This window comes from Argentina silus (assembly GCF_951799395.1).
Source record: "Argentina silus genome assembly, chromosome: 11".
In the NCBI taxonomy this organism is placed as follows: domain Eukaryota; kingdom Metazoa; phylum Chordata; class Actinopteri; order Argentiniformes; family Argentinidae; genus Argentina; species Argentina silus.
Window position 1 is genome coordinate 6,316,497 of NC_139665.1, and position 19,165 is coordinate 6,335,661.

A 19,165-nucleotide genomic window follows, 5' to 3' on the forward strand; every position below is an offset into this window, starting at 1 on the left:
TTGTAAATTTGTTATTGCTATTTTGTTAATATTTTGCTATTTTGTAGATTTCTTGACAATATTAGCTTTTTTTTTTGTATGTATGTGCAAATATACTTGGCCAAATAAAAGAATTCTGATTCTGATTCTGATTCAGATGCAACACATGCGTTGGCTGATCTAACGTGATGAATTGTTGGGCTTTATAATTTACCTACATTATTTCACACTCACATCAGGCCCTGTCTGAGGCCCCAGGCAATTGCCTATGTTTATGTTATGGTAAGTCTAAGTCTGCCTCTGTGTGTGTGTGTGTGTGTGTGTGTGTGTGTGTGTGTGTGTGTGTGTGTGTGTGTGTGTGTGTGTGTGTGTGTGATGGCAAACTCTTCAACCTCAGCAGATTCTCTTTCTCTTTGTTCCTCTCAGTTCCCATGTTTACATGCCAATCTAAACGATTGTTTGCGGAGTGTCACAGCTGCACAGCCTCACCAGTGTTCACAGTTTGATGCAAGGTGTCAGATGTGGAGAGGTGACAGGAGACATCACCATGGAAACAGACACTCCAGCGGTGCAGTTGGGGACAGGTGGGACATCCTGACTGTTGTTGATTCATCTAGACAATTTTTCATTGTCTACAATACAACCCTAACCCTTCCCTTTGCATATTTTTGTTGTGATACAGCAACACATCAAAATGCAAAGGTGGACAATAGCATGAATTGAAATTTAAAAACTGGAAATCAGATAATGTCTTCAGAACACTTAAAAAAGAAGGAGAAAGTTCTATCCTGGAAAAAAGGTTTCAGGTAGAACATTATAGTTCTACTTCGCGACGCAGCCCATTACTCCATCTCCCCCGGAGTGGCAGGCCCATTGATTAGATCTCATCCAATCTGCAACGGTAATAACGAATCGGAGTCCGAATATATAGTCTGCATTGCGCATACAATTTCTAAGACAGGATGAGGGTCTTTGAAATAGGAAAAGCCCAGGTGTTTCCGCTTTTAACCAGACGAGTGGCAACAATTACTCACCATATACTGTAGGCCTACTTGGTGCACAATGTTTGCACCCAGGTGCGTAATGTTGCCAGGCATAAAAACAGATTATGAATCCTGTTTGGCACTTAGCACTGCTGGGTGGAAATTGTTTACAATGATTTACAAGGGTCTAAATTATTTATAAATTAAATACATATATATGTATACGTATACATAATTTAACTAAATTATGTATACGTACCCTACGAAGTCCCGTCCAACATCTCCCTGCACCAGATGAAAGACTGGCTGATGGCTGGGAGGGTCTTCCTGGAAGAGTAAGATAAGCTTTGGTGTTCAGAAATAAATAATTGTCAACTGCTTGCTGCACTTCAATCCGAGATAGTAACATTCACTTTAAAAAAGTTAGAAACTAGATTTCTTCAGTTAATCAGATATGATGCACATGGAGAGAGAGAGAGAGAGAGAGAGATCTGAGTTATGGTCAGCTACTTAGCTGAACTGGTAAGGATTTTCGCATAGTAAGCCTACATACATATTCACTGAGAATCACAAAATGGTAGTGATTTTATTTCTGTTGGGTAAGCAGTAACATTTACAATAGCATATCTGTCTATATTCAGCCTGGAATGCACAGAGGCGCCTCCACCTGGAGAAGATGAAGCAGGAGCTCCGCAGAAAGCAGCGCCTGTCAGTGCAGTTCTACAGAACGATATGTATCACAACATCCTGTTGTCTTGTCTAGGAACGCCAGAAAGGCCTTCATTGAGTTGATTTAATTATCTACTGTATCTCTCTTTCCCTTGCCCCCCACTCTCTTTCTCTCTCTCCCTCCTATGAAGACAACCACTGAGGGGCTGCAGCTGTTCATTGAGGAGCTTCACCTGGCAGCAGAGACAACTGCTAGCCTGATCCTCCTCCCTGTCTTCGCTGAGTTGCCTACCTCCATCATGCGTGGGCCCAAGAGGGAGAAGAGGCACAGGACCACACACTATGACCATACAGACCTTGCTGAGCTCGGTCAATGATGACCTCATCCCAGAGGTGGTGAGGTCTCTCTGAAACACCTCCAAGAGGATGGGCCAATGGGGAACAGGCAGTCTCAACAGTCTGATAGGACCAAGATGGAGGCCAGAAAGCGTGCTGACGTGGAGGAGGTCCATTGGGCTGGTAGCCCAAGCTGTGGTGAAATACTTGAGGCAGTATGGGGACGTCCCGATGGCACATCTCACTGCCATCAGCAAAGATGTGTCACAGGACATGGTGCGGGCATTGGTGTGGTTGTGGTTTTATATGATGTATTGATTTCTGTATTTTTACTGTTTTATTTGTTTTTTATGTGTTGTATTTGTGTTTTCCCTGTATACATAAAGGTTTAATAAACCAATAAATAGTTATCACTGATAAAAGTGACATAGGTCAGTAAGGGAGTGCAGTGATGATTGGTCTGTGGTGTTGATCTTGTCCATTGGTCTGGACGTCTGTTCTCCTCGACAGGACATGCAGATGGTGAGTCTGAGGACAGAAACAGCTCCCTCTGGTGGGGTTTCCCCTCAGACCATTAGAAATCCAAGGCCTTGTTCAAAAAATACTATAAATAAATCCTTCCTTTGTTTAATCACTGGTCGAACGTGATTGGATTGATCAAAGCAGGCCTTTTACTGCAATGCTTTCACCAGTTAAGTCATGTCAAGTCAGTGATTACCACAAGGAAAGGAAAAGGAGGGATGCATTTAGGCCAAAATTGAGATTTGATGAGAAGAGGTGAGAAATCAAAATTTGCCTGTAAGATTGAAGTAACACATCAAATAGTTGATATTCTCCACAAAGGACTGCATATACACTGTAGATTTAATTACAAAAACATATTAAGCATTTTCTTGTATTAGATCAGTACTTACCATGCATGACCGGCTAAAATAGAATTTATTCAGATATCATTTCTGAGGAAAATTCTATTTCAGTCCGTCATGGAACAGTACCTAACAATGGAAAAAAGCAAAAGACCATTACATTCGGTTTATTTGTTAGTCAGCATAAAACTGCCAAAATGGCTGGAAGGTCTTATGCAATCTACCAGGTCAACCATCTACACATGAAATCAACCGCCTGCTGTAACCAGGCAACTATCGCAGCCTACTGAAAAATACATCAGTGTTAGGTTATAAAAAGACTACATCAGGCCACATGGACTACTGTTCATCTCCCAAATCAACTAGTATGGGTTAAGCCTGCTCAATATGCCTTTCCCGGACATTGTCCATACATGAAACAAAATGAGCTTATTGGGGTTGAAGTATCTACTCCATTGGCCAATGCACCTCAAAACAGGACAGACAAAAACAATAATTTATTCTCACAAAGAAACTTTATGTTTTCAAGTATTCAAAACTGTTTAAATAAGTACAAGGTGTGTTCACATAATCTACATATTGGACAATAGAAGCACTGCCCCTTTTTCAAATTCTGTTGAAGTGTTTCCCACTATAACAACCCAGCAAATCTTTAAAATGTCCACCACAACCATTTCACACTTCTCTCTTCTTTTTTTTTATTTTATATAAGTCATCGATGGAACATCTGGACAGCTGGCTATGACAGAGACACACAGAGTAGACAGTACGTCTGGGACAGCATACAGTGTAGAATGGAAAGGTGACATCCAGGGTTCGAATTACACATTTACTCTTGGGGGGGTGTCCGACTTAGATAATTTTGACGATTGGTAATTCAAACCCTGGTGACGTCCACACAACTGAGGGGACACACTTCAGAACTGTGATAAGCTGCTGCTGGTGATATGAACAGTACAGAACAACAGAAATAAGGAGGGCTATGTTCCATCGTACACACCAGTGGACCACATAGACCGCATGGCCAATACATGACCGGCCCCATTCTAAGTGGTACGCGAGAGTGGATATTGGAACATAACCAGGGGGTTAACATTCATCCCAGTTGTTCCCTTGATCCATTTGGCAGTTCAGTACTTCAACTCAACAAAAAAAGGACAGAAAGACGGGGGGGTCGTATAGTTAGAGCAAAACCAGAAATAGAGTAGCCTATTCATTGTTGTTGACCAACATTCCAAGTTAGGGTCTAAATCAGCCTGTGTCCAGGACATGGTGATGCGTGGAGGTTCATAGTTAAGGCACCTAATGCTGTGGGATAAATTATTGGCCAATTTAGTTGGCATCATTTGGCAAAATCTCTATGATGTCCATATGATGATAATGCTTCCGTGTTTCAAATGGTTGGGATTATGGCATCAATGACAGCAGGCACAGAGTTCCAAATAACCCCTAGTCCCAACATCCAAAGCACTACTGTATAACTGAGATGATTGGATATATATAGAAAAATAATATGGTAAAGGCATCATCTTGTTCTTTGACTGACTGGAGGAAATGTAACCATATTGCTTCCGCCTATCCAAGCCTCTCAGATCCACAGAAATGGCTGCAAAGAGGAGGATCGGGTTCAATTTGGAATTCAGCAACAGACCAAGACAATGGCCTTCGTGGGTGATTAAATGGCCATGTCCAACCAACATTTTCTAAAAATACTGGTACTTAGAGCTTTTAAAGCCACTGTCTGTAAGATTCCAAATCGTGAAATTACCCCTTTATTTTGAAGAATATGGCCGCTAGATGTTAATTTGATCAGTAGAATTGCCTCACATCATTGCAACATAACACTCTTCGATGGTATGCACACCTTACAGACTGTGGATTTTAAGTTTGCTCTCACTATGATGGTCTTTCTATCAATGACCTAGTACTACATGTTGGCTACCCTTTCAAACTAGTAGGTGGTCAACTGGAATAGCACCAGAAAAGCAAACAACCAAACAAAAACAAACACATACTACAGATCCTGGCTACTCCTCTAGTGTGTGTATCTATAAGTCAGTAACTCATTGATCTGATCTCAATCACAGTCAGGAGATGCCACATTCACCTTGCCCTAGGACCACAACACAGTAACTGATTGGTGTTGCAGAGGATTTGATTAACAACAACTGATTCTTCTGTAGAACATGGGACAGTATCTCTGTACATTACTTTTCTTATGAATTACTTCATTATGACATGATTTAAAAAAAGAAAGAAAAAAAGAAAAGAAATACAGACCACCCCAACACACACATATGCTACTGAACCCTGGAAGTGACCTTTATAGTGATTAGTGTTTGAAAGCTTGAACTACCTGTAAGTGCCATGTTCCCATTGGCATAGTTTGAGTATCTCCAGATCGAACTGTAATTACCAAAACGTGGGTCTATTTCTCCTTTATCTGTGTAGAGTACTTATCGAGCCATCAACAGTTGTGTGCTTTTTACTTGATGCAGTTTTTGGAGCTAGGGCATACTGTACATTCTCTTACAAATAGCAACAATTTGCCACATAGCGTGCAGCTACAGAAAAGCAGATGGAATACTGGGGATGACATTCAGAAATAGAAATCTAACGTGATTCCAGTGGTAAGACTGTGTGCACTAGGGCCGAACTCTAACTTGAGAACCCCGCTCTTAACCTGGATTTCTGCATGTATCATGCATTGATATCAATGGGGAAATTTGCACTTAGAATCTAGTTCAGCACATGGATATCAAGTCAGGATTAAACTGGCCAATGGAAACATGGTACTTATATTTCCAACTGAACTGACTGATCAGAATGTTAACGGATCTACATTCCCATACATCTTTGTCTTTACAAAATAACTCTGGGTTTGCCAACAGAATGTAGAACTGCGTACTGTGAGACAAAAATAAAAATAGAAGTTCAATAAAAGTCTGCCTATAGGACAGATAGGGATAGTCACCGGCCATACTGTACACTTTCTACAATGTCCATTAGGAATAAAAACAACAGAACAAGTGCATTCACTTAATTTACAGAAAACTTTTCATTTTGATTCTTTTTTTAATTTTTATCAGCAACTTTTTTGTTTTGTTTTTAAATTACTGTACTTGTTTTACATCAACAGGACAGTTGATTAGTGAGTCATGTGTGTATGTACAGGTAAAGGTGGGAGTCAGTGAACTCCAGAGCTTATTAGGCACAGAGCCACAGACATACAGAGTTTGGCCAACTACGCTCCATTCTTGGCACCAAACATTCCATGACAGCAACATTATCATTTACATTCTGATTAGAATGCGGTTGTCATGAAACCTTTGGTGCCAATTTGGACCCCATGAAAATTCTAAGTCTCAGAGTTGACTAAACCATGTATATCTATGGGTGTGATCACGCGTTGAGTCTCAGGGACTGGTCTTCTCTCCTCCTGGAAGAGATGTCTATGTCTATGGAGTCTTTTCCCAGGATCAGACGCAACCGCTTAGCTGGCGGGAGTGGAATGAAATCGTCTTCAAACTCATTGTCAAAGTAGTCATCTTCGTCATCATCATCATCGTCATCATCCTCTTCCTCCTCCTCTTCCTCATCATCTTCCTCCTCCTCCTCTTCTTCCTCTTCCTCCTCCTCCTCTTCTGATGAAGACTCGTCCAGGACTTGGTGGGTCCTGTGTCCTCCTCCGTTCCTGGTCTCCAGAACCTCTCCGGCCATGTCTCGATTGTAGCCCAGAGGGTCTGCTTGTGTCTGGGTGACCCTCCTCCCGTCCTCCTCCCTCTTCAGCTGTATCTTCAGCTTGGTGGACGAGCTGTGGCTCCCGGGGGGGGCGTAGCCCCCGTTCAGCTTGGCCACGTGGTACGAGCTGCCTTTGTCCTTATCATGGTGGTCCTTGCTGAACTTGATACTGATTTTAGAGGTTGAGGAAGCGGAGGATGAGGAGGAGTTGACCATGGTGGCGGGGGTGTTTGCGACGGTGCCCATGGTGACCTCACCACCGCCGCAGGGCTCGTTGGTCTTGCTGCTGCTGCTATCCCTCCGCCGGCGGAGCGTGAGCTTGGGGATCCCCGTGCTGTTTTCCAGGATCAGCTGGGCGTCGTAGCGCGTGATCCTCCTCTTCTTCTTCCCCTTACTGCTCTGTGAGTGTGAGGAGCGGCAGCTGCTCTTACCCTTGTCTCTGCCTCTGTCCCGGTCCCGGTCCCTGTCCCGGCGGAGAGGCTTGCTGCCGTTAGCAACCCCATTGTAGTCCCTGTGCCGGTGCCGGTGCCGCTCGGTGCCGGGGAGGCCCAGCAGCATGCTACCACAGTCCGCCATGTTGGTGGCGTGAGCGACTGCAGGCGCCACCGGCGTGTACGGCTCACCGTAGGAGATGTCCTCGCATTTTATCGTCCGTTCGGGCTGGGTCAGCCGGCTACGGCGGGTGCAGGCTCCTTCTCCTCTCCTGGTGTAGCGGCCAGTCTCCAGCACCGAGCCGTGGTTGAGGTACTCTTCCAGGTCGCATGGTTCAGTCTTAATGACCATGCCGCCAGGGACCGCCGGGTTGTGGCCTTCCAGAGGCTCTATTTTGACCTTCACACCACAGCCAGCCTCCTGGGCCTTGACCAGGGTCCTGGTGGACCTGCGAGTTCTGTAAGTGCAAGCCTGGCTGCCCTGGCAGACGGGAGGCGCCACCCCCGGTACGGTGGTGTTCTCTCTGGCAGCGTGACGGGTAAGGCATCCCCGCTGGCCCAGCCCCTGACCCCCTGGTCCCTGTGGTGCATCCTTCTTCACAGAGACCCCCTTACACAGCGGTGGCCCCCCCTTGGACTCCCTGAGACCCAGCCTGGCCCCCACCACCTCCCCCCGGGCCGATGCTACCTTGGGGGCCTCTGCCCCTCCCCGACTGCCACGGCTCCGCAAGCGGACTTTGGTGAGCGAAGGCCTGGAGGGTTTGGATCTTAGTCTCTTTGGTACCCTGTTATTGTTCATATGACTTTGTTTAGAAGGTGAGGTAGAGGTGAGAGCTCTCGAGAGAGACTGTCGGGTTTGAGTCCTGGTTTTGCTGAACTTCATGCCTGGTGAAGTCCTTTTCCTTACAGCTGAAGATAAGAGTGGAAACAAAACAAAGTCAGGTATGACTTTTATCAAATACATGCTTTGTGTAATTTACGTACAAATGCACACGGCACTTGATTCATTTTGGCCTTTACAATGGAACCAACAGAACAGGCCAGAAAGTGCAAACTCAAAGCTAAATCAAGTGCACCTCTGTATTTGACCCAGGTCTGAAACCATGTGTATCCGAATCTTACATGTGTGTGTTTTTGGCATGTCCTGAGAGTCTCCGTCTGTGTGTGAGCCGACAGAGTGACTGTCCGAGCTGCGGCTGCCCTCCCCCAGCTTCTTCAGCCTGTTCAGACGCTTGTCCGTCTCTCTCAACCCATACTTGCTGTTGATTACTGGCACCTCTGCAGGCAGACCCGCTTTAGACTTGAAAGCACCAGTGCCTCGTCTGTGAGACAAAAACACAAGGGATAAACAAATCAATGAATACTTTTTTTCCCCATGTGAAAAACAGACAAAAAAGAAATAAAATAACTTTTAATAAATTACTTTAGTCATTAGAAAACGGATGAGAAGACCGTACGAACCGTTCACAAGTATAGCATTCACAAAACTCATTGTTTTCCCCGAAGAATCCATCGCCGTAGTAACATGAAATCTCCTCCCCGGGTTCGATGTCCCTCAGCACCTTAACACAGGCAGTGTCACGACCCGTCGACACAAACTACAACACAGGAAGACATGTTTCATCAACATGGTATCACTTTCATTATATAGTTATTCGACAACATGTGACTAAATTCAAACAAAATACAAGAAGTGTGCAGGTGAGAAAGAGGATCTATACAAAAATAATTTCACCTGAAGTACATCACTCCATATGAAAGCTTTGTGATGACACTCACCTTGCAATTGGGCCTGCAATCTGAAAGTACAAAACACAAGATTAGCATCTCATATTCCTCACAGAGGGCACAGCATATGTTTAAAGTCCCGGTAAAGTGACTTTGATTTTCAAAATCATTTCTGGTTAGGTTACCTACTTAATTCCTACAATTACCCTAATTCCTAAAACTTTAATTAGTCAAAGAGAAACAAGTAGCAGCTGTGTTGCTAATCACAATTTCTCAAGCCAAGATAGGATTGTCCGGGCTTGTCGCTCGCATTTTTGATTGACAGCTCCTCTCCGGAGTAATTCGTACCTAGGTTCAATGTTATTCTGCTGGCTATAACGATTACCAATTCGTTAGCAGCCTAAGGTGTCTCTTATGTGGATTTATGCAGCATTTCTGTTTGCAGTTGGATGCTGTTATATTAAAAGGCATTTTCTGGATTCACTGTGCCAATCATATGTCTCATAGGAATCCATTGGGCGAAGTAGTTACCATGTATTTATGCATCATCAATGGTGTAAGCAAAGCTTCTTTAAGGGAAGCAGGTTCACTCCACCGCCATCTTGGCGACGCCTCTTCGGGCGTTTATTTGAAATAAGGAGGACAAACGCTGTTTTCATAGACAGGTCGCCTATGGGAGGGCAGGACAAAATCGTGAGAAAGCTGCGATACTAGCAACGCAAACCTAGCAACGACAACCTTTTTTATTTTTTTTATATATGTTTTTAAGGGATTTTCTGATTTATTGGGATAGAGACAGTAGAGGTTGACAGGAAGGATGGGTGAGAGAGAGGAGGGATGACATGCAAGATATGTCAAGGGTCGGAATTGAACCAGGAACCTTGCGATTATGTGGTATGCGCATTAGTGTGCTACGCCACTAAGCGCCCACGACAACTTTCTAATGTATAACTGTGTGGTAATTGGTCATACATTTATTTCCATGTGGGACTGGCGCCATCTTCCCTGTCTCTCGCAAAACCAATAGTTAATCAAGCGAGTGGTATATCTCTAGTATATACAATCTCTTGTGTAAGCAATATAGTGACAGATCCACCCAACCAATCAGAGTGCTAGATGGAGATCCAACCATACTGCAAGTCCCATTTAAATGGAATCTGATGAAGCACCCATGTTCTAGGTAAGGCAGGGAGGAGGAGGTGCACCATGGTCTAGGTGAGGCTGGGAGGAGGTGCACCATGGTCTAGGTGAGGCTGGCAGGAGGTGCACCATGGTCTAGGTGGGGCTGGGAGGAGGTGCACCATGGTCTAGGTGGGGCTGGGAGGAGGTGCACCATGGTCGAGGTGAGGCTGGGAGGAGGTGCACCGTAGTGTAATTGGGGCTGGGAGGAGGTGAGGCTGGGAGGAGGTGCACCATGGTCTAGGTGAGGCTGGGAAGAGGTGCACCATGGTTTAGTTGGGGCTGGGAGGAGGTGCACCATGGTCTAGGTGAGGCTGATAGGAGGAGGTGCACCATGGTCTAGGTGAGGCTGGGAGGCGGTTGCATCCAGTGAATTTCACCAACGGTACAGAGTTGAGGAGGTGCTAAAATGCGAGGCGAGGACTTCAACCAGATTTTTTTTTTTTTTCAAATAAATCATTGAATGCACACTGTGCTCACCAGTGTAATGCTGGCAACAAAAACCCCGTCAGCTAACTTGTGCAATGCGTGCAAATCGAGTTGTAAACAAGGGAATGGGCGTAGGAATGTGGTCATTACGAGCGACATAGATGGAGCTACAGCGAAGAGTTTAAAGAGGTGTGGACTTGCTGGTTTACTGACAACTTCCCTCCCCACTTTTACTTCCTTCAGCCAGAATCGCAATCAAGAGATGAGATTCTGGATTCTGAGATTATCATATTGCTCACACCAATCTAATCCTCAAATCTACAGAACTGGCTGGGAATAGGGAATCATTTGGATTGTCTTCTGTACCATGGTTGATGAAGGCTGCAGGCCCAAGCCACAGCTGAGCACAGTTCTTGCGTGTGGAGTACATGACACTGAAGTCATTCTCCCCGTGTCGGAGCAACATGTTCTCCTCGCTCTCTGACAGCTCGGCGATGCAGCCCACCAGATACTCAATCTTATCATTCCTCTTCCTGCAGAGGGGCACAGAGACATGATGGAGGGATAACCAAACAATTGAAACATAATTGAGGCTGACAAGCTTGAGCCACGGTTGAGAGTGGAAATTAGCAGATGGCAATGTAGCTATGTAGATAACTCGGGTGGCATACATCCCTGGTAAATAACAACTAAATTAATGCTTGAGCCACAGTTGATAAAAGACAGAGACGGCTGATATTTACACATTAATATAGAATATAGTGACAAATGGATTACTCTGGATGACAATATGTAGGCTAGCCATTCTAATTAACTGTAGAGGTTGATGTCATGTGATTTGCGGTAAAAAGGCAGCAGGTCCTCACCACTCCTTCGTTGCCACGATCTTGGCTCCATTTTGCTCTGAAGAGTAGCGATTGCAAGGGAGGATCTCAAATCCACTGTCGGTGGCAAACATCCGCAGATACACAAACACCTGTTACACCGGGAAAAAAAACATTCACCAATTAGAGTTGTCATTTAAGGACGGACAGATGGACCGACAGAGAGACAGACAGGAGTTGTAGTGAGATCTCACATGCTGTTTGAAGAGCCTCTCCTGGGCCTTGGTCTTGTGGAGGAAGTGATGTCGGGACCAGTCCCCGGACGTCAGTGCTCTGAAGGCCTTCTCCAGGTTGTCATGCTTCTTGAACCGCTCGATGATGTCCTTCAACTCCTCCTGCCTTCCCTTGATTGGTCGAAACCTGTCATGGAACCAGAGTACAACGCAAAAACATTCAGGCCCTGTCCAGAAACACCCCCTAGCCCCTAAAACCTTGACTGTAGTGTAGATCTGGCCAACATGCCACCTTGCATACCGGAGCATTGTGGAGCGAATACCCTCTTGTTACCTATTAAATAATGTTAGGTCTATACATGTGTCTAGGGGCTGGGGGTTGTTTCTGGACAGGACCTCAGTTTCCTGATGATGTAGCAACAAAGTGTTTTTGAAGAACTACACTAACTATTGCTAAATTCCAAATCGATCCATAGCCTCTACCGCCTAGACACTTGTGTGTTTTTAGAGTAATGGATGGCTGTGAGCAGCATTACACCTAGCCAATCAGTGGGCAACATGCAGCTTCCAACCACACCACTTACACCCATCAGGTTTTATTGTGATTCAGCAGTATTACTCTGCCCCGTGACCAGGGTGAGGGGCCACAGACCTGGTGTTCATCTTGTGAGTCTGGAAGCCCAAGTAGGGGTCGAGGATGAGGCTGGTGGTCATGTCATCGTTCTCACACAGCTCCTTGGCCGTCATCCCTGAAGAGGGTACATAACGCCTCTCTGCCTCCAGGCTGGCCGCAGCGAACCCTGAGGACATGAGAGCTACATCAGGACATGAGGGCAAACACACACACACACAAAATTAGGCTAATGCTACTTTAATGAGTAGTAAAAACATTGTCACAAAAAATATAAAATGAGAATGCAGCCAAGAGAAGATAAACATGAGGGGGAAATGCTGAGAAGTGTTTGCTGAAAAGGATTGTTTAACTAATCTACATCATTGGTGGAGTCTCTAGTTAACTACAGCATATCTGTCAGGTATAGTAGAGTCTCTAGTTAACTACAGTGTATGTCAGAGCAGGTACAGTACAGCAGGTCCACTCACGGCGGCTACATCTCCTGCTGCTGGGATGACTCTTGCTGGGCCTCAGGGAGGAGGAGCGCTGGGCCTGGGGGTGCTGCTGGGCCTGGGAGCGGGTCTGGCTCTGGCTCACGGGCTGCTGCTCACTGGAGAACCTGCTGCTTCCGTGTCGTCTGCCATTTAATACCATGTTCTTGGATTCGCCCAGCCACTTCATACCCACAAGCCCCCCGGTCCAGGTGCATTTAGTCTCTGAGTGGAGGGGGCGCTCTGCAGTGGGGAAGGCTGGAGGTTAGGGCTGGAGGGTAGGGCTGGAGGGTAGGGCTGGAGGGTAGGGCTGGTCTCCTGTGATGGGCAGAGTGGTAGTTAATAACCTGTTAGTGACCCTGCACAAACACAGACATGTTTCTTTCCCACTCTCGTTCTTTCTCACACACACACACACACACACACACACACACACACACACACACAGACACACACACACACACACACACACACACACACACACACTTCATGTGCAACAATGTCTTCATCCTAGACTTGAGCCAGGGCCATAGATAAACATACATCATCTAAATCTCCATATCAACATCAAATGTCTGACAGCCAACAATGCAATTAACATGAATATGTTTGTGGAAATGGGAGGAAACATGTAAATGCCACTTCATACTCCGAATGTATCTACAGACTGCCAATCGCTATAGGTAGGAGGGTCGTTTCTATGACATGAAAAGCTTTAACAGATTTCTAGACTCGGACGCAAGTGTGCATCAAGTTGACCTGCAGCGCCCCTTGTGGTAACAGGAGGTCGCTCTGGCCCGCTCAAGTGCATTGCTACATTTGGATGAGATGAAGAATAGGTGACCTAACGACCACAACATACTAAATCTTAGGAAGGAACACATAGGAAGGAAGTTTGTGTAAGTTAATAGACACAGAGTTGATCGAGTAGCTGACTTGGCTAGCCGTACACAAAGCGGATCGCATCGAGCCCAGGTATCAGTGATGATCATCAACACAGTAATGATGTGGCTAGCGACATCCTTGCCTGTTCTGTTAGACCGGAGGAAAAGCTAGGTCGGAGGGGCGATAAAAGACCCGATGTTGTCATTGACCACAAGACAGGCGTGGCAATCAATATGGAATGGCCAATCACATGTACATTGCCAACAAACAACAATCACTCACAATACGACAGAGAGTCGTTGAATGGTCTGTCAAATTCTACGGCACAGCTATCTAGCTAGTAGAGGAACCCGGAAGACCACCGATAAGCTTGCCATTTCTCAAGCTAGGCCTGATATCTATTATAATGGAAACCGACTAGCTAACTAAACATTGTCGGTAACGTTACATTGGCTGTAGTTAGCTACTGTTAGCTACAAATAGCTAGCTAATTTGTTACAGTTAGCTGGCACTATTAGCTATGCAGCTAACCCGATTGGTATTATTTGCTCAACTCAGCGACGTTATGCTTACATCCCACACAAACCAATCTAACTAGCTGTTAGCAAGCTACCTGGTTAGCCGGCTAACCAGCTAGCTAATTACGTTGATCGTAGCTAACAGCAGCAGCTAGCTTGCACTTGTTAGCATGCTAGCTAGTACTAGAACGCTTATCAATATAAGTTTATCCCGCATGTTGCAAAGCGAACGACACAAGCTTGCTACAAATAATAAGCCAACGTAGTGGTTATAAAAAAAACAGCAACCCGCTAGTTATGTTTAAAGAGAGATCGTAAACAAACCTTACTACCAGGTGTATCTCGAATTTCCCGACAAACATTCTTTGTTAGCTATGTTTGAAAACAGACAAGACAACAACACTCCGAGGGCCTCACGGGTCTGACTAATACCTGGAAAAACAACGTTCCATGAAAACTAACAAACTTGTGTAAATGTAAAATGCATACAAACCCTATTGATATCATTGCAGCTCCCTAACGAAAATAATGTAGAAGCAGAAAACTTTAATAAACGTGTATTTTTTATACAGTTCCATCACTAGGACGTTCAATTCCATTTCAGCAATTGGACTGGACTGCCTTGACAGTGACACCCGTGGATGATGGTTGCTAATCTAACTAGCAGTTAGGGTTCGGTCTAATTGCTGGGATGTAATGGAACGTTCACTATGTGAACATGTTTAGCAATGTTCCACAAGAAAGTTTCACATTCATTAAGTGTATTTCTTATTTACTGAGAGCTTCCGATATGTACAATACGTTCAAGACGAATGCATATATGCATTTGGTACAACGTTAAATGTATAGTGTGAAACACTCCACGGAATGTTGTCGTTCCAGTGATTAGTCATACCCGCTGTCAGGTAGCTTATATTGCTAGCTAGCAGAGGCCGTTAGCTAACTAATTGTTACCAAAATATTCTCTCAGCCAGCTGACTAGCGCAGTTTGCATTGTCGAAAACATCGCTGGTCTTGCTAGAACTAGCTGGCTGGCTACACTATTGCTTGCTAGTTTTACTGATGATAACTGAACACATTTTTCACCCGTAGGGAAAGTGGGCAAATTCATTGTTTTACAATTACCATTCCAGCTAAACACATACAGTAAATACTCACTAAATGTTTTCTTCTGAGAAAAAAACAAACAGTTAGTCCTTCAAAACAATCCAGAATTGGCACGGCACTCTAAAACGAAAATATCGGAGGAAACAAAATTCTTCAGAAATTAACATTAAAATTCAAGATGGCGGCTAGCACAGGAGCGCAGCACAGCCATCCAGAAAAAATAGATCCAATGAATACTCCAGCCATTCTGGTCTTTTCGCTCAAATCAAGTGCAATAGTTTAACATTTCATATCTATCAAACTTATTGTCATGCAATTCAGTTAACACGGGTGGTTTGGATATATATATATAGCAGTGCTCTTGATTTGGAAAGATTCTCGGATGTACACAAAAGTAGTGCTGCATAAACAAACCTCTTAAAGCGCTTCCTTAGAATTCAACGACAACGATAGGATCTATGCTCTGCAGTGAAACTCACACAGATAGACCAAGTTAGCAGCAGCCAGTGTTGTCAGTCTGCAGGAAGCCTGTTGAGCAGGCAACAAGGAGTTTTTCTGTTGTAGGAGAATGTTTCGCTGTCTAGTGGCATCTTTTTAAATGTCAACCCAACTAGTAACACAACCACATCTAGACACAGACGATGTTGTATATCTATGGGTACCCCAATTCTATTTTGCAGGAATGTACACGCACTGCAGCATGTCAGGGAATATTATACCAGCGGTTGTTATACCAGATAATGCAGGGTGTGTTGTGTGTTCTGGGTTTTGTAACTTGTTGGTGGTGGTAATTACTGTAAGTTCAGCAGCTTGTCCCTGTAGTGGGGTGCAAGCTAACACATCGTTCACTTTTTTGATAAAAATACTACATCTGGCACAAAAGTAGATTTATAAGATTTAGATATAGATCCACTACAGATATGGCCTATGGCAGCCATCTTACAAAATGGCCGCCAACGGTAGGCTAACATTGTTTTACAAACCATTCCTTTTCAGAAATACAAGGTGAAAGTTGAACGTAGTTGACACCTGGAGGTATAAACTAGTTGAACAATAATATATTTGTTTAATCAGACCAAATAATCACTCTTGCTAGGCTTATGAACATAGACTGGACCAAGAAAGTGAGCACCTGTCGAAGCAATTAAATTAACTGAAGCTACGCTCGTTCCTTTAAGGTTTAATCTATATTTATGCACATATGTTCATGTGTATTCCTGCTATATATAATTTTGTGATATCAATGTAGCTGACAATTATGGCCCTAAACATTGGCCAACTACTGTGAAATTAACAACTAACCCCTAACAGTATTCTAGTCTCTTCCCACAGATTGTTCGTATCTGACAGTACACAGTCTGCTCCTGTTCTTTTGGCCAACAGCGATCAACACAACACTTATGCAATGTAATTGGAGACCCTGGAGTCCAGTGTTGAACTACAGCGACTCCTCCCACCCTTCAACCTCTATTCTCTTGATGTCTGATCGATGCTACGACCTGCTGTAACTTAACAAACAAACAAACAAACAAACAAACAAACACTGTTTTATTAGCCATACAATCAATCGAATCAACTGACATACACTCACACTCTCTCAGTGATCTCATACTACATATGTGTATGTGCAGAGTCACAATTAGATTTCCATACCAAAAACCAAGCAACCTTCTTTGACCAAAACCATGGGGTCCCTTCCATTCCAAATTGACACAACCCCTTCCCTTAAACCCTCCCATTGAGTGAGCCCTCCAGCGATGTTTTCTACGAGTAAGCCCTTACTGAGCAAAGGGAAGTGAACAGGGAGGGGGGCGCCGGGAGGTTTAAAATGGAACTCCCTCAGTCCCAATACCTTCCCATACAAAGCTTTAACTGTATAACATTCTTAGCTAAGAGATCTATCTTCACAATAGATATACTAAGCTACTTAAAGGTGCAATATGTAACATGCAAGCTTTTTAATGGTTCTAAATGACTTATGTTGATGATGTTTATTCTGTAGTTATCAGGGACTGAGACCCCTTGAAATAAATATTTTATTTACCAACGCCATATTTGAAAGAATGAAGTTGCTGTCCAGAACGCCTTTTCTAGATATATTTACCAACACTGTTTTGGTCCCGAAAAGCGCTTTCTAAAATGTTGGTGCGACACTTGTTTTATTTACAATTGGTCAGGGGTGTTCTAGGAGAATGGAAATACAACAGGGATGTTGTTGTTTGGAACATCAAACTGAATTTCGCCTCTGTGGCCATAGATGGCAGATTTCCAACACACTTACACCTGCTCCTTTAAATGTGTACAGTGCTTGCCAGACACATTTGAATTGCATTGAAAATGTGGGAGGAAGAGGCGGCTTGAATAAATTACAATGAATTGTGGGATACTCTTTGTGCCAAAGGGATATTACAACCAAATGGAATCGCCTCACTTCTGGCCGCCATCTTACATCTGGGTAAAACAGGGATTCGAGGGGAGTGGAAAGGACCCATGGTCTTTGGGTGAGGGCACTACTCCAGGTCATAGGGCAGATGACATACACTAATACCAATGGTTATATACTGTACTAGGGCCCTTTCCCAATAGTTAGAAACTTGATTCCTCGCATCCTCTCCTCCACCCTCCACTCACTTCCTTCTCAAAAAGCATTGGAGGAGCATATCTAAAGGAACCTGGATCTTCTTTAATGCCTTTTGAGTAGGAATTGGGATTGTTTTCTGAGTTAGGATACTGAATGCTTAGAATACTACCAGAGGGTAGTTGTATTGTGTGTTACATCTAGTGATCCCCTATCGGTCACCCCCCCCCCATTATTGCCTATGCCCATGATCAGCTCTTTTCATCTTACCTTGAGTGCTGGTTTGAAATCAACCAGAAAAATAACGATCAGTCCTCTCCTCCACTAACCCTTAAAGGTATCTGATTACCAGCTTTCATAACAATTCATAAAAATGTTGCAAAGTTGTGATAATTTAAAAATACATCAAGTCATAAAGTGATGTAGGACCTGCCACAAATCCTAAAATTAAACATTTGCGACAACCCTGACAACTTTGAATACCATGGCTTTAACATCTGAAATATATCACTAATGCTCATACTAATTCAGAAACCATTGTTGTTAAATGTTTAGAGGTCTGACTAGCCTAGAAAATAGCAGGGAAACACAGGTTAGAAACGATCAAATGTTAGACTAGCATCTAGCTAGAGACGGGAGCCAATGCCCTCTCCTGGCTAAACTAAAACTGGCCCCTCAGTCACATCTGGCCACTCCTACCGACACGTTTTTCCTTTTATTTTGGCGCCTGCTACTTGGCTCAAAAGGACGATTTCCAGTGCAATGTGACGGGTAAGAACATTATTGGATTGATTTATTGATATACTGGAAATGGTAAATACTAGCACGTGTCTCTGCCTTCAGTTTCCAGCTGGAGCCCGGGAGCCAGCTGTCACTAAAAGTGGTCCATCACAAAATATGGCACCTCACCAAAACCAATACTATCCCCATCTACTGGCCAGTTTATCCACAAAAAAGTGGTCCCTCACTAAAACCAAAGACAGTGGAACCAAGAGGCGGGAGGCATTGATAGCAAAGAAAACATGGGGATTTAATCCATGAAAAGAGGCTTAATTGTTTTGAAAATTCCAAAGAATTAGTGTATCATGTATGAAAATTACATTTATTTAAAATCACCTCTAACAACATAGTGAAAAAGAAATTGTTAATCATGTCAAATGTTTTTCTCTATGTTTAGGGGGGGTGTCTCTAATAATTATAGATATATTAATATAATACAATATAATTACATCTAATAACAAGAATTACTCAGAATTGTTATTTTAGCAGGTAAATATAACTGACATATTGTTGATTAGATACTGTATGTGTTGGAAGATTCTGAATATTTGAATGCAATTTCTTTCAAACAGACATTTGCACCATTTCTGTGGAATGACCCATATAGTGGAAGTACACATGGTTACATATCTGTAGCTTTAGATGCAATCTGATGCACAGTATGATATATGTTAAATGAATTGCATCTACGTGTTTGCTTTCTTGGTTCCCAGTCCCTCACTCTGTGCTCATAAGCCTAGCAGGAGTGATTATTTGGTCAGGTGTCAACTTCACTCACCATGTATTCCTTTCATC

At 43.8% G+C, this 19,165-nt stretch overlaps 1 protein-coding gene across 1 annotated transcript; it reads right to left on the minus strand.

Moving 5' to 3' along the window:
- Positions 1-3,312: 3,312 nt before the first annotated feature.
- Positions 3,313-15,177, minus strand: kmt5b (lysine methyltransferase 5B). Its single transcript, XM_083680276.1, has 10 exons — positions 15,064-15,177; positions 12,500-12,820; positions 12,051-12,198; positions 11,420-11,585; positions 11,208-11,317; positions 10,708-10,874; positions 8,785-8,804; positions 8,467-8,603; positions 8,128-8,327; positions 3,313-7,914 (listed from the first exon to the last, which is right to left on the minus strand). Exons 2-10 carry the CDS (start codon positions 12,690-12,692, stop codon positions 6,236-6,238), a joined length of 2,820 nt encoding a protein of 939 aa, XP_083536402.1. The 5' UTR covers positions 12,693-12,820; positions 15,064-15,177; the 3' UTR covers positions 3,313-6,235.
- Between the last annotated feature and the right edge of the window lie 3,988 nt (positions 15,178-19,165).

Excerpts from the sequence above, each read along its gene's own strand:
- kmt5b (XM_083680276.1), bottom strand. The coding sequence starts at position 12,692 with ATGAAGTGGCTGGGCGAATCCAAGAACATGGTATTAAATGGCAGACGA. Across the intron at positions 8,328-8,466 it reads GAATGCTATACTTGTGAACG|ACGAGGCACTGGTGCTTTCA; the intron begins GTTCGTACGGTC and ends TTTGTCTCACAG. Across the intron at positions 7,915-8,127 it reads CATGCCAAAAACACACACAT|CTGTAAGGAAAAGGACTTCA; the intron begins GTAAGATTCGGA and ends TCTTATCTTCAG.